This window comes from Carlito syrichta, unplaced genomic scaffold, assembly GCF_000164805.1.
Source record: "Carlito syrichta isolate Samal-C Ts95f unplaced genomic scaffold, Tarsius_syrichta-2.0.1 Scaffold309822, whole genome shotgun sequence".
Taxonomy (NCBI): Eukaryota; Metazoa; Chordata; class Mammalia; order Primates; family Tarsiidae; genus Carlito; species Carlito syrichta.
This window is the reverse complement of record NW_007253918.1, coordinates 376,250-390,946: the sequence shown is the minus strand read 5'-3', so window position 1 is coordinate 390,946 and position 14,697 is coordinate 376,250. Positions and strand designations below refer to the sequence as shown.

At 40.3% G+C, this 14,697-nt stretch overlaps 1 protein-coding gene across 1 annotated transcript in view; it reads right to left on the bottom strand.

Moving 5' to 3' along the window:
- The window catches only part of LOC103270386 (centrosomal protein of 295 kDa-like), a 41,329-nt gene extending 28,519 nt beyond the window's left edge, over positions 1-12,810 (bottom strand). Inside the window, exons 1-5 of the mRNA XM_008067908.2 lie at positions 12,679-12,810; positions 11,639-11,839; positions 9,721-9,845; positions 8,606-8,699; positions 154-249 (exon numbers count right to left, since the gene is read on the bottom strand). Of these exons, the coding sequence (XP_008066099.2) occupies positions 154-249; positions 8,606-8,699; positions 9,721-9,845; positions 11,639-11,839; positions 12,679-12,786 (624 nt within the window). The 5' untranslated portion in view covers positions 12,787-12,810. The remainder of the gene's footprint in view (positions 1-153; positions 250-8,605; positions 8,700-9,720; positions 9,846-11,638; positions 11,840-12,678) is intronic.
- Positions 12,811-14,697: the final 1,887 nt, after the last annotated feature.

Below are 14,697 nucleotides of genomic sequence, written 5' to 3'. Positions count from 1 at the left end.
AGCATATTTGAAAGATTTTTTTATCACTATTACTGCAGGATAGTTAGAAATGTTCAAATTTTGATAATTGGCAACATCATAAAGATAACCAAGATATAATTCAATTCAATGAACTAGAAATAAAGTGAAGGCATGAACAAACAAGTCAATCACCTGCTTTGTTTCCATCTCTCTATTCACAAAAGTGTAAAGGTGATGATAGGTAGAACTATTGGTTTTCTCTGCAGAAATTCTTTTTACTCCAATGTTCTGGAAAGTGGAACATAAAAAATAGGTTAAAAGCATTAATTTTCATTTAAAGCTAAATCCAACACAAAAAAGTAATTTTGTATTTTAATCAGGTCTCCTCATCTGAGATACACTAAAAATCTGCTCACAATAAAATAAATATTTTCCACCCTCCACTGTTTGATTATTTCAAATTTTAATAAAAGAACAAGATTCACTAGTACTTCAAAACATTTTCCAGGTACCTTTAACTAATCAATGTCTTCTATTCATCTCAATTTCTTATTTAGAGACATTTCACCTTTAAATCTTCTAAATGTATCAAATCAAATTAAAAGCATTTCACTATTTGTATAGGAAAATTAACATGCATTATTATGTCCTATTCCATTTTTAGTCACAAGAATTCTATTGTAGTTCACCCTAGCCTTTCTTCTTTTCTCAATGCTTAATGATGTATTTTAAGTTTTGGTCCTAAAACTTTCATCAAAGATTTAGCTGTAACATGTATGACTGTGGAACGATGAGAAGGACTCAAGGAAAAAGAGAAAACAATATAAAAAGCATGAAGGTGGGATTAAAGAAAACCAAGTAAAAATGAATACTTGACACTGGGCAAAGTGGCTCATGCCGTTAATCACAGTACCAAGGGAGGCCAAGGTGAGGAGACTGCTTAAGCCCAGGAGTTCCAGACCAGCCTGGGCAACATAGTGCGATCTCATCTCAAAAAGAAAAAAAAATCAAGTATTATCCAGTAGTGGTGGTGCGTGCCTGTGCTACTCAGGAGGCTGAGGCGATTGATCACCCAAGCCCAGGAGGGCAAGACTGTCGTGAGCTGGGATTGTGCCACTGCACTCCAGCCTGTGCGACAGTGAAACTGACTCAAAAAAGAAAAAGAACAGTCTAACAAGGACAGAGTTATCTGAGTAGTTTTAAAAAACTGCTGTCTTGATCCCACACCAAGCCAATTAAAAAACAGAATCTTTGGGAACAGAGCCCAGCACTCGCATTTTTAAAAGGCCCCCCAGGTGACAAATGTACAGCCAAAGTTGAGAACTATCTAGACCAGCTGGAAGATACTCAATGGTCAGTGCCTGGAAACATATCTAGATGGGTACCTTACTCAGGGTCTTATAATTGAGGTAAAGGATATAACTACAAAGGACTTTTTTTCCCAATAATGAAAATTTTAACTAGTATATGTGTGTGTGTGATTTTTTTTTTTTTTTTGAGATAGGGTCTCGGTATGCTGCCCAGACTGGTCTTGAACTCCTGGGCTCAATCTATCTTGTTGTCTCAGCCTCCCACGCAGCTGGGACTACAGGCGTGTGCCATCATGCCCGGTTTTAACTAGTTAATATTAAAGTTCAGTAAGACTGAAGACACAAAACAAAAATCCAGATGGTAATACACATTAGATATGATTGCTTCATTCTACAAAAGAATTTTAGTAGTTTTTAAATTAATGCCTTTAAAAATAACCCATAGCCTTCTTGAGAGGGATGTTAAGAACTCTGAAGAAGGCCAGGCTCGGTGGCTCTGCCTGTAATCCCAACACTTTGGGAGGCTAAGGTGAGTAGACTGCCTGAGCCTGCGGGTTTGAGATCAGTCTGGCCAACTTGGTGAGACCTCGTCTCTACGGTAAATAAAAAATTAGCCGGGGGTGGTAGTGCACGCTTGTGGTTCCAGCTACTTGGAAGGCTGAGGCAGAAGGACTGCCAGAGCCCAGTAGGTTGACGCTAGGGTGGCCATGAGTGTGTCCCTGTACTCCAGCCTATGCGTCAGAGTGACTCCAACTTAAAAAAAAAAAAAAAAGAACTCTGAAGAAAATAAATCTCTAAAAATTGTGTAATCTGATATAAAAATGTGATTCAATTTACATACAACTTTAAAGTAACAGTACTTCCAGAATAAAGGCAATTATATTCAGTTTGAATTTGTAATCCCCCCAAAATTAGGATCACAATTTGAGATTTAAACCACGGATCTTTAGCAAATATAACATGAATTCTAGTGAACTGCACTTAAATATTTAGCCATATCAGTCCTTAGGGTAGGAGTTAAGAATGAAATGTTAATGACTTAAAATCATTCAGTTGATTTCCTATGTTCTTTCTATCTTCCAGTCTTAGTTTTGCTCCACAGTAACTATTTCTAGTCTTATCAACCTAGGTACAGGACAAAACAAACACTCTATTGTGACTGAGACTGACTCATGCAACCAAAGAAAAGAAAAATAAAAAAAAGGCCAATAGTGGTGACATGAGCCTACAGTCCCACCTAGTGAGGAGGCTGAGGCAGGAGCCCAGGAGTTCAAGGCTGCAGTGTGCTATGATTTTGCTGATGAATACCCACTGCACTCCAGCCTAGGCAACATGCATAGCAAGACAGTGTCTCTTAAATTCAAAAAAACATATAGCCAAGGAAGAAAGAAGTCTCATAACTATAAATAAAACAAAGCAGATTTTTCTTCTGGATCTGGTCAACTATCTCTGAAGGTAGTTGCAAAAAAAAAAAAAAGATACAGTAATATGTTTTTTCAATGTATAAAATACTCCATAAGATGTCAGATACATGTCTTTATAGCATCTCAGGGTTTTCAATACAAATTTAACAGTACTATGAAAAGATTAGGTTTCCTGTCATGGCTGTCATCCCAGCACTTTGGGAGGCGAGGCAAGAGGATTGCATGAGTCCAGGGGTTCAAGACCAGTCTGGGCAACTTGGGGAGACCTCATTTCTCCAATAAATAAAAAAATAGCTGGGTGTGGTGGCACACGCCTGTGGTTCCAGCTACCTGGAAGGCTGGGGCGGAAGGATCGCCTGAGCCCAGCAGGTGGAGGCTACAGTGACCATGAGCATGAGAGTGAACCCTGAAGTAGATTCATTGAAAGCTAAATGTCACAGTAAAAAGATCACGAGCTTTACAGAATTAGACAGACCTTGATATAGACTCAGGTTCTCTCACTTACCTATTAAATGACTTTTGCTAGATTACTTAACTCTTGACCTTCTATTTTTCTCATTTGTGAAATGGGAATAATATCTATCTTGGAAGGCTAACGTGGTGATTAAATGAGATATAAATAAAAAGTTCAGTACAACTAACATCTTTTAGTTTCTGTTTGTTTGTTTTTTAGAGACACTCTTGTTGTTCAGGACAGAGTACAGTGACATGAACACAGCTCACTGCAGTCTTAACTACTGGGCTCAAGCAATCCTTCCACCTCAACTTCCTGAGTAACTACAACTACAGGCATACACCATTATACCCAATTTATTTTTTTAATAGATAGTGGGTCTGGTTAAGCTCCTCAGGCTGGTCTTGAACTCTTGACTTCAAGTAATCCTCCTGCCTGGGCCTCTCAAAGAGCTGGCATTACAGGCATGAGCCACCATGCCCAGCCCTAAAAATAAGCGCACAATAAATGTTCATTCTTTTTACCACATGAGCAGTTCTCAAGATTTTAGTACACAAAAAAATAATGTCAGCCGGGTGCGGTGGCTCATGCTTGTCATTCCAGCACTTTGGGCAGTAGAAGCAAGAGGATTGTCTGAGTCCAAGGGTTTGAGACCAGACTGGGCAACTTGGTGAGACGTCATTTCTACAGTAAATCAAAAAATTAGCTGGGCATGGTGGCACGCGCCTGTGGTTCCAGCTACTTGGAAGGCTGAGGCGGAAGGATCACCTGAGCCCAGCAGGTCGAGGCTACAGTGGCCATGAGCACGCCACTGCACTCCAGCCCGAGTGACAGTGAGACACTGACTCAAAACAAATAAGCAAACAATAATGTCATTTTGCTGGATTAATTAAAGAAAGATTTTGGTTTGAGAAAACTAAGTGGTCTAGATTCATTCCCCTAGTCTTTTCAGCATTCATATGTTTAGATGCGCGTATACCCTGTGTATATGACACAATGCTCTCATATGGTACATTTCCCTGGTCTCCCAAGACCTCACAATTTAGCCTTTCCCAAACCAAAATCCTCTCCCTCTCCTCTCTGCCATATATTCACAACCAAATCAAAATATTCAGAGACATTGCTCTATCCCAAACACCTTTATTGCCCTGGGCAATGGGTCTCTTTCTAAGACATTGCTTTTTAGTCCAGTAGGAACATAGCCGCTTAGGCCAGACATGGTGGCTCACACCTACAATCCCAGCACTTAGGGAGGCTGAGGAGAGAAGACTGCTTGAGCCCTGGAGTTCAAGACCAGCTTAGGCAACATAGTGAGGCCGCATCGCTACCAAAAAAAAAAAAATTAGCCAAGTGTGATAGCGCATGCCTATAGTCCCAGCTACCTGGGAGGCTGAGGTGGAAGGATCCCGAGCCTGGGAGGTTGAGGCTGAAGCCGTGACTATGCCACTGCATTCCAGTCTGGCCAACAGAGTGAGACTCTGACAAAAATAAATAAATATATATGTATAAACCACCCAGACCTTAGTTTATAAATACCACTTTTCCACTAAAGAAAGACCAGGGCTCTTTGCAGATTTCAGATGTGGGACAGAGTAAGTACTCTGTGCACTTAAGCCCTCTGCCAGGCCAAACAGCAAGGAAGTGCTCATGGAGTAATGGGCACATAGAAACAACTTGAAGAACCTTCAGCTAATCAAATTTCAGACATTAGGAAAATCAGCAAGAAGAAAAATGACTAAAATTGACTATGTAATACTGAATAAATAAAAACCCTCAAGTCCGCAGTAATATTCACAAAAGAGAAAGAAAAACTCATTTACCACCAATGGCATTGATGATTATATTGACCTGATACTCTGAAAATTGGCAGAGGTAAAAAACAAAGAATATATCCTGTCCTCTTAAAAAGGCCAGAGTTCATGCCCACTGATGAGAGAAATCTCTCATTCTTTTTAAAAAAGAACTAGGCCAATGAATAAAAATTTAGGAGAATAATAGATATCCACTTGGTGCCAAAGTATCACCTCATAGATTACCTGGTAATTGAAAAGAGACCACTTTGATGGAGATCTCTTGTAGTCATCCCCATAACCAAATCATCAAACTTTGCACGTTAATAGAGAAGCAACCTCCCATTACGTGCCTCCTGATGTGATGCAATAAATCAGGGGTCCCCAACCCCCAGGCCACACTACCAGTCAGTGGCCTGTTAGGAACTGGACCACACAGGCGAGCACTGGGCGAAGGAAACTTCATTTGTATTTACAGCCACTCCCTATTGCTCACATGACCACCTGAGCTCCATCTTCTGTAAGATCAGTGGTGGCATTAGATTCTCAAGGGACCATGAACCCTGTTGTGAAGTGTGCATGCAAAGGATCTAGGGTGCGTGCTCCTTATGAGAACTGAATGCCTGATGACCTGAGATGGAGCTGAGGCAGCGGTGGGGAGCAGCTGCAAATACAGATTAACATTAACAATGAGGTCTGACTGCATAGAGATCATAATAAATCAATTGCTTGTAGACTCCTCTCAAAGCCCTATTAGTGAGTGGCAAGTGAGTTGATGTATTTTAATTGTACAGTTGCAATTGGTGATAGACTTTAAGTCAGAATCTGACACTTTTTAGTCCGTGAGTGGCCTACCCATTGTTTTACCACTTCCGTCCATCCCCTTTTTTTTTTTTATGGTGAGTTGTATAATTATTTCACTATATATTGCAATGTAATAATAATAGAAATAAAGTGCACAATAAATGTTATGCACTTGAATCATCCCAAACCAACCACCCTTGCCCCCCCAGTCAGTGGAAAAACTGTCTTCCAAGAAACTGATTTCTGATGCCAACATGGTTGGGAACCACTGCAATAAATTATATAGCATCACCTATATAGCTGTCTTGCCTAAATATAATCAAGTTTTTTAAACCTAAATTCCAGTTTAATGAAAACACAGTGGAAGACACCATGTGGAAACATAAGACAAAGACAGAATGAGAAACTAGTTTTTTCAAAAGATGTGAAAAATGTTGGCTTGGGTTGGAGAAGATAATGTTTTAGATTAAGAAAGACCAAAGAGACAAAATAATCGAAGTAATGTGTGAACCTAGACTGGTCCTGGGTTTAAAAAAAGAGAAAAAACTGTAAGATAACTTTAGGGACAACTGGAGAATTTTGATTATGAACTGAATAGTAAGTGGTATTAAGGAATTAATATTAATTTTCTTAGTGCAATTATGGTATTTTGGTTGTATTCGAGAAAGTCCTTATTCTTACAAGGAAATGCTGAAGTATTTAGGATGAAATGTCATCTCTGCAATTTACATTAAACTATACATACATATACCTATCTATTTTAATAACACAAACAGGCATTCATGGTACTTCTTCTAACCTCTCTGTATTGTGAAAATTACCTTTGATATAAGAAGTTGGGGGAAGAAACCATAACCATACTTTTTTTTACATACAATTCATGCTTGTCAAAGCACTTACATAGTTTTTTTTTCCTTTTTTAAGTTTTCGGCTTTGGCCTGTCATCAATATTAGGAATTATGACAAAGGTAACCAAAAGGCATAACGGATAAAATACTACCTGCCTTTTATCATCTTACATTGTACTGAGAAGGTGACTGAAATATGACCCTTCTATCTTAATCTTGTTGGACCAGATATTACGTGGCAGATGGCTCAACATAAAAGCAGAAAGGCTGATAAAATAAAAGGCCTAGGAAGTGAGTTTTGGGTACTTAAGCTTACACATAAAATATACTTCTAAGTAAACGAATTAGACATCCCTGTGTTTGTGTGATTTTTTTTAACTTCTACATAATTTTTCAGTAAAAAAGAACTGTGTAATTTTGACAGTCATCCAGCTAACCATGTCAATAATCCGAACAAACTATTGTGAATAAGAGAAGCAATTAAGAAATTAATTAAATTAATTAAAATTAATTTCTGCTTTACTTAGTCAACTAAAATTTTTTTCTTTAAAAAAATGAGCTCCAGGCCGGGCTCAGTGGTTCAGCCTATAATCCCAGCACTTTGGGAGGCCAAGCCAAGTGGACTGCCTGAGCCCGCAGGTACGAGATCAGCCCAGGCAACTTGGCAAGACCTTGTCTCTACAATAAGTAAAAATTAGTCGGGTTTGGTAGCATGTGCCTGTAGTTTCGGCTACTTGGAAGGCTGAGGCAGAAGGATCGCTGGAGCCCAGCAGGTCGATGCTGGGGTGGCCATGAGTGTGCCACTGCACTTCAGCCTGGGTGACAGTGAGACTCCAACTCAAAAAAAAAAAGAGCTCCAAATGACAAAAGTGCACATTTTACTCCCCAAAAGAAATAGATTTGTTTCATTACTTTATAATGCTATGCAAATTTATTAACTTATCTGAATCTTAATTTATCTATAAAATGATGACTATTTAAATTTAAAGTGAGCCAAATCTAGGATATAGAAAAGTCAATGGATGAGCTGGGTGCAGTGGCTCAACCCTGTAATCCCAGCACTTTGGGAGGCCGAGGTGAGAGAATTGCCTAAGCCCAGGGGTTCAAGACCAGCCTGGGCAACTTGGCAAGACCTCATCTCTACAGTAAATAAAAAAAGTTAGCCGGGCATGGAAGTGTGTACCTGTAGTTCCAGCTACTTGGAAGGCTGAGGCTGAAGGATCACCTGAGCCCAGCAGGCTGAGGTTGTGGTGGGCGTGAGCGTGTCACTGCACTCCAGTCTGGGTGACAGACAGAGACTTCAACTCAAAAAAAAGAAAAGTCGATGGACAAATAACCTAGTTTTTTGTCCCCCAATAAACCAAGAGCATTAAAAAGGGGGGGTGGAGATACACTACATTTTTTAAAAAAATAAAAATCATTATAGTTTTTCAAACAAAAACTTGTGATACCACTGAGCAAGGCTGAACATATATTGAGCATTAGATGACACTGGGAACAATATCAGTATTATACTAAGAAAAAAGGCCCTTATATATAACAGCTACATACTAACATATTTACTGGTGAAATGATATCGAAATTTATTTTAAAATACTCCAAGTATACTCTAATACTCAAGTGTTCTTATATGATTAAAAATTAAGTTTAAAGGAATTGGCTGGGTGCAGTGGCCCACGCCTATAATCCCAGTACTTCTGGAGGCTGAGAGGATTGCCTGAGCCCACGGGTTCGAGACCAACCTGGGCATCTCTATAATAAATCAAGAAAAATTAGCTGGGCATGGTGGAGTGACCTGTAGTCACAGCTACTTGGAAGGCTGAGACAGAAAGATCACTTGAGCCCAGCAGGTTGAGGCTGAGGTGGGCTGTGAGCGCACCACTGCACTCCAGTCTGGGCAAGAGTGAGACTTCGACTCAAAAAAAAAGAAATAATAGTTATTTTGACTGCAATTAAATTCTAATAGTAAAGAATGATCATGTCCTACTTTTTCTTAACATTCATAGTAATTCACCTCAAAAAGAGTTGGAGGAGGAGGTGGCAGGCTGGTAATTTTGGCAGATCTCTCTTTTTCCACAAGCAATGCTTCCTTTCGAGCTTTTATATGCCTAAAAAACAAAAGATGACATCAATTAATTTCTTAGTAATAATATTACAACTCTCAGTTAAAAATGTAAAAGTCATAGGATCTCAAGAAATCCTGCAGTTTGATCCCACAGGCTCAGTGGACTGCTTAATGAAGAGTGTATATATAGCAGACACGTAAGAAAATGTTTACCAATTGAAAGACGTATAGGCTGGGCATGATGGCTCAAGCCTGTAATCCCAGCACTCTGGGAGGCTGAGGTGAGAGGATCGCCTGAGTCCAAGGGTTCAAGACCAGTTTGGGCAACTTGGCGAGACCTCGTCTCTATAATAAATCAAAAAATTAGCCAGGCATAGTGGCACGCACCTGTAGTTCCAGCTACTTGGAAGGATCACCTAAGCCCAGAAGGTAGAGGCTGTGGTGGCCACAAGCATGCCACTGCACTCTAGCCTGGGTGACAGAATGAGACTCCTACTCAAAAAAAAAAAAAAAAAAAAAAAGAAAAAGAGGTATATCTAAAGACATAAAGCCCTACAATGGGACCAACTCAAAAAACATTCAATGTTTTTTAGTTTAGAATAATTTAGAGCAAAAAAACCAAAAAATATTGACAAAAATAAGTCATTATATAAAATGACCACTGCTGACTAATAACATGGCACTTAAATTTTACAATACAAAAAATATACTAATGACTTCCAGAAATTATAATCTCTTTTAATGTCCTTAATCACACTGGTTTTTTTCTTTCCATCAGAGACAAATAGACTTTGGTTGACATGCATTCTGAACTAGCCATACATTTCTCCAGAAATGTAGTAATTGCTGTTAAACTCACATGTTCGAACCACAACTAGAAGAGAACGTTCATTAGTTACTTTATCTAAGCAAATCACCCCCCCATTGCATTACTTTTAAAACAAGCTTAATGAATGCAATAGATATATTATATGACTTTTATTTAATATCTGCTTACACAATATCCTGTGTACCTCTACTTCCAGTCACGTCAGTTGAGACTATGGCAAAAATTATTACTTTACCAGGTTTTTTGTTTCATTAATAATTCTTTCTGATTTTTCTGTACTTTCAGGGCTTCTTTATGCCTCAAATTTGCTTTTCTTTTCCTTTCTGCTGCCCGCTGTGCCAGAGCATCCAAATCAGGTTCCTAAAAACATATACTACTTAAAATGTCACATTAAACAAGATGAACAGAAATGCATCTCATATGATATCAGAAGTAACTTATCAATTTTGTGATCCTTTTTCTAAATACTACAGCAGCGTTTTCCAGGACATGGTAATGGTACTGCTGATGATAAGCCATATTAGGAGGGGACAAATATAAATATTTTACCTTAAAGATAATGTAACCAAATCAATACATTATTACAAAAATATTAATAGACTATTAAACTACTTAGGACATGGCTGGATGTGGTGGCTCATGCCTGTAATCTCAGCACTTTGGGAGATTAAGGCAGGAGGACTGCTTGAGTCCAGAAGCTCGAGACTGGCCTAGGCAACAAAGCGAGACCTCGTGTCTACAAAAATTTTTTTTAAAAAGCCAGGCATGGTGGTATGCACCTGTAGTCCCAGCTACCCAGGAGGCTGAGACAAAGGATCACCTGAGCTAAGGAGGTCAAGACTGTGGTGAGCCATGATTGTAGCATTGCACTCCAGCCTGAATGACAAAGTGAAATCCTGACTTAAAATAAAAAGAAATACTTAGGATATTGTTAAATTAGTGAAAGAATCCATTAAATTAAAATGGCTACTATACTATATAGCAATATGGGTGGTTTTCCAGTCAGGACAAAAACTGTGAAGGTAGTATAATTATATTGACATGGGTGTGGGAAACACTGCACTGAGCACAAAGCTAATGGTGGCACAAAATAAGCTACAAAAATCTGAGGCCAGAATCTATGGCTATTACTAAAAACTCACACTAAAACCAAGGACCATGAAACTGACCACCCCATTCTTTAAAGTTTTTTTTTTCCCTTACAAGCTATTAGCAAAGATTTGCCTTCTTTGGAATCAGCTTGTTTATTGCTGACTCTGGGACCATAAACTAGTATTTTCCAACCATGAATCATAAATAAGGCCAAAATAAAATAAGGTCAGAGAGCAGTCTTAAACACTGGGTAAGTTCTACTTTGTGTTTCTGAAAGTTCTCAACTAATTTTTGCTATTTGTGAATGAAATCCAACTGCATATACATTCAAACCACCCATGTTTTAGAGGTATGAGGAAAGGCAGGAAATGGGAAATTGGGGCAGGGAATAGTGGCTCACGCCTGGAATTCCAGTACTCTGGAAGGCCAAGGTGGGAGGACTGCTTGAGCCCAGGAGTTTGAGACCAGTCTAGACAACACACACAGCAAGACTTCGTATCTACAAAAAATTTAAAAATTAGCCAGGCATGGTGCACACCTGCTCCAGTTACTTGGGAGACTGAGGCAGAAGGATGGCCTGAGCACAGTAGGTCAAAGCTGTGGTGAGCTGTGATTGTGCCACTGCACTCTAGACTATGCGACAGAGTAAGACACCGACTCAAAATTTTAAAAATTTTTTTAAAAAAAGGAAATAAAAAAAAAGGAAATAAAATCAGAAATCGGAATTTTCCCCATTGAATTTGTCTAAAATACCTGAGATGAACAATGATGCTCTATTCAGAATGTTATTAATTTATTTCCCCGGATAGATAAGTACTGGAAGAGAATAATCCTAATTTAAACATTATAAGATCAATTTTATTTGATATGAATTTTACTTGGCATGACTCTTACTAGGAAATGAACCTACTATTATTCTCAAATATCAAATTGAGAAAAAAGCTCAGGTTCACCCAAACAAGCTCCACCTGAAAATATTATCATACAAGCATTCAACAACTGCAATTTACTTTTAACTAATATTACTACCACTATTTGATGTCAAATAAGCACTGACTCACATTTTCTTTGGCCTGTCGATGTCCCTCTCCCATATGTCTTAAACTTGCCAAATACAGTTTTTCCAAGTTCTGTATTTTCTGAGTTTGTGATTCTTCCCATTCTGCCCTTAGCTCCTCTGCCAAATGAGCAAATTGCTGATTTCTCCTCTGTTTTATGTCTTCTCTAATCTGTAAGGCGAAGTCTCTTTCTTGTTCTCGTACCTGAAGAACACATATTTTAACAGACTATATGAAAGGAGGTTAAAAGTTTTCTGAAAAGCTGCTTGGAAACAGGAACTCAAATGAAATATCAATTCTCCTGTATATTCATCTGATATTAGATAATGACTATGCAAAGCAGAAAATCCAAGCAATGCAGAAAAAGTAAAAAATCCAAGCAATGCAGAAAAAGTAAAAATCTCAAGACTACTTCTAAAGTCCCCTAACTGATTAGCTTGTATCCCCCTCCTGAGGCCCCAGCAGAACTGCCACCAACACTCTGATAACCTCTCAAAGGTTAAAATCATAAATGTGATTCAACAACATCTACAGCCTGGAGCAGTGCAGATAGAGCCAGATGAGAGCTCCATTTCTGTGGCATATCATCTCTGATTCTAGATGGAATGGTACCTAAAACATGTTTCACAAAGACTTCACGTTCTTACTTTGAAAAGACTTCTAGAAAAGGATGACCTACAACTTCCTAACAAGTTTATTATAGCAGCTGGTAGTCTTTACAACAGATCTTCTCCGAGTCATTCTAAGCTTTTTGTTTTCATCGTCATCAATTACAGATCATTTAAAAAATGATACTTTAGAAACTATTTTCCAATATTTATTGAGTCAAATAATACCCACTCGCCAACTCTTCTCTAATCTATTTACCAACTCAGTCTATTTTCCAAATGTTCCAAAACAAGTTAATGCCCAAGAACCAGATCCCTTGTACAGTCACCAAAGGCTTTTAAATCCAACATTTTATTTAGCACATCCCAGTGTAAAAAAACACAAATAATTTGGGGACGACAAAAAATTAAAACTGTATTCCAAATAAATCATACCTGTAGCAATCTTAGTTTCCGTCTTCTTTCATAATCTTCCTTCAAAATGAAGGCTTCTTCATTTGGACTCAATCTCAGCATGCCGGTATTCACTACTTTCCTTTTCATTTCTGTGTATTTTACATATGAAGGTTCTGAATTTAAAAAAAGAAAAATGTCTATAGATATATAACATTAAAATAGGGCAGCAGCCGGGCTCGGTGGCTCAGCCTGTAATCCCACGCTTTGGGAGGCTGAGGTGAGTGGATTGCCTGAGCCCACAGGTTCGAGAACCGCCTGGGCAAATTGGCAAGACCTCATCTCTACAGTAAATCAAAAAATTAGCCAGGTGTGGTAGCGCGCGTCTATAGTTCCAGCTACTTGGAAGGCTGAGGCGGAAGGATCGCTGGAGCCCAGCAGGTCGAGGTTGCGGTGGCCAGGAGCGGCCACTGCACTCCAGTCTGGGTGACAGAGTGAGATTCCAACTCAAAAAAAAAAAAAGAAAAAAGCTAATTTTTCAGATTCTTTTGAGTATCCACTATTTCATGCCAGAGGATTATAGGAAAACATACATACATTTATTATTTTTGGCTCCTAAGATGTGATAGAATAACTGCTTCCTCCTGTGCATTTTAAAGTTATTTGGAAATAACTTCGGACTTAGAATACCTATTTACCCTTTCCCCGCCTTCCTCAAACGTCAACATCTCACCTAACAATAGCACAACGACCAAAACCAGAAAACTGACACTAGCACAGTACTTTTTACTAATCTACAGACTTTATTCAAATACTGTCCGTTGTCACGCTAATGTCTATTCTGGATCAGGACCTAACTCTGGTCCTCCAAGAAGCAGGTGCTAAGACGGGGTTAAAGCTGCCAAGACTTCATTAGGGGAAAGGTCGGTGTCAGGGGAATGGGAAGGGAGCTGGCAAGAGCCAGGAGCACCTCAGAAGCAAGTCTGGCACCGAATGGAGGAGGCGGACACCGGGTGGGTGGCCCAGCCATGCAGTCTAAGGCTCGGCCAGGCCCGTAGGGAGTGTCTCAGGACCTGGCCTGCCGCTCGGTCCCGGGCTAGTAGCAGGCGGGGAAGCAAGCCTCCGTGCAAACGGGGATTTCAGGATGCCGAAGGCCGTGAGCTACTTTCCCAAGACTGTCAAGGATGTCAGGGCTCCTCTAATCTGGGTCAGCCTTTCAGGCCTTCTTCTGAAGACCCTGCCCTGTTTGAAAATACTGGCCAGTCACTTTGTTGAAAGACGCTCAGTTTAGGTTTGTCTGGTATTTTCTTGTGATTCCGCTGAGGTTATGCACTTCGGGCAAGAACACAACAGAAGCGATGATGTGCATTCCTCACGGTACGACAATTAAGAGGTAAACGGTGTTGATAATCTCCCGGCGACGCGAATCTTGACCACTTGGTGAAGGTGACGTCCGCCAGACTTCTCCGCTGATGTTGCTACCTTTCCCTCATAAGTATCTCACCGACATCGTCAGGGCTGCCGGAATGTGCCTTCTATCGCAGTTTTGCCCACTAAGTCTGGAATCCACTGATAGACAGCATTTTCCATTTCCACTGTCCCTCCTGCACTTGCCAGCGGGGGGCCCACCGTGAGAAAGTCTTCCCTGCGGTTCCGTCTACCGGCTTACTAAGCCACTCATCCCTTGGAACGGATTTTTAAGTTCTGAGCTGTATCGCTGTCCTACCGTGGGGATGACGCCACTAGCCCTGCAAGACTTCGTCCAGTCATCAGAAAACGCAGTCACCAGAAAATCAGCACCGACCTCGAAGACGCGAGCCTGCGGCCCAACGCCGCAGCCTGTTACCAGGCAGGCACCGGCCGAGTGATGCGAGCCCCTCGGGCCTGGTTTTCTTAAACCGACAAAGGCACGGCGGCACCCACGCCCCCAGGCCGGCCCTGGCCACGCGTCGCCGCGTGAAGCCCGGACGCCCTCCACGCCCGCAGGACGCCAACGCCCCGTCGTCTTGAAAGCCGAGTCTGGGGCTCGCGCGCAGACGCCGCGGGCCCTTTCCACAGCCG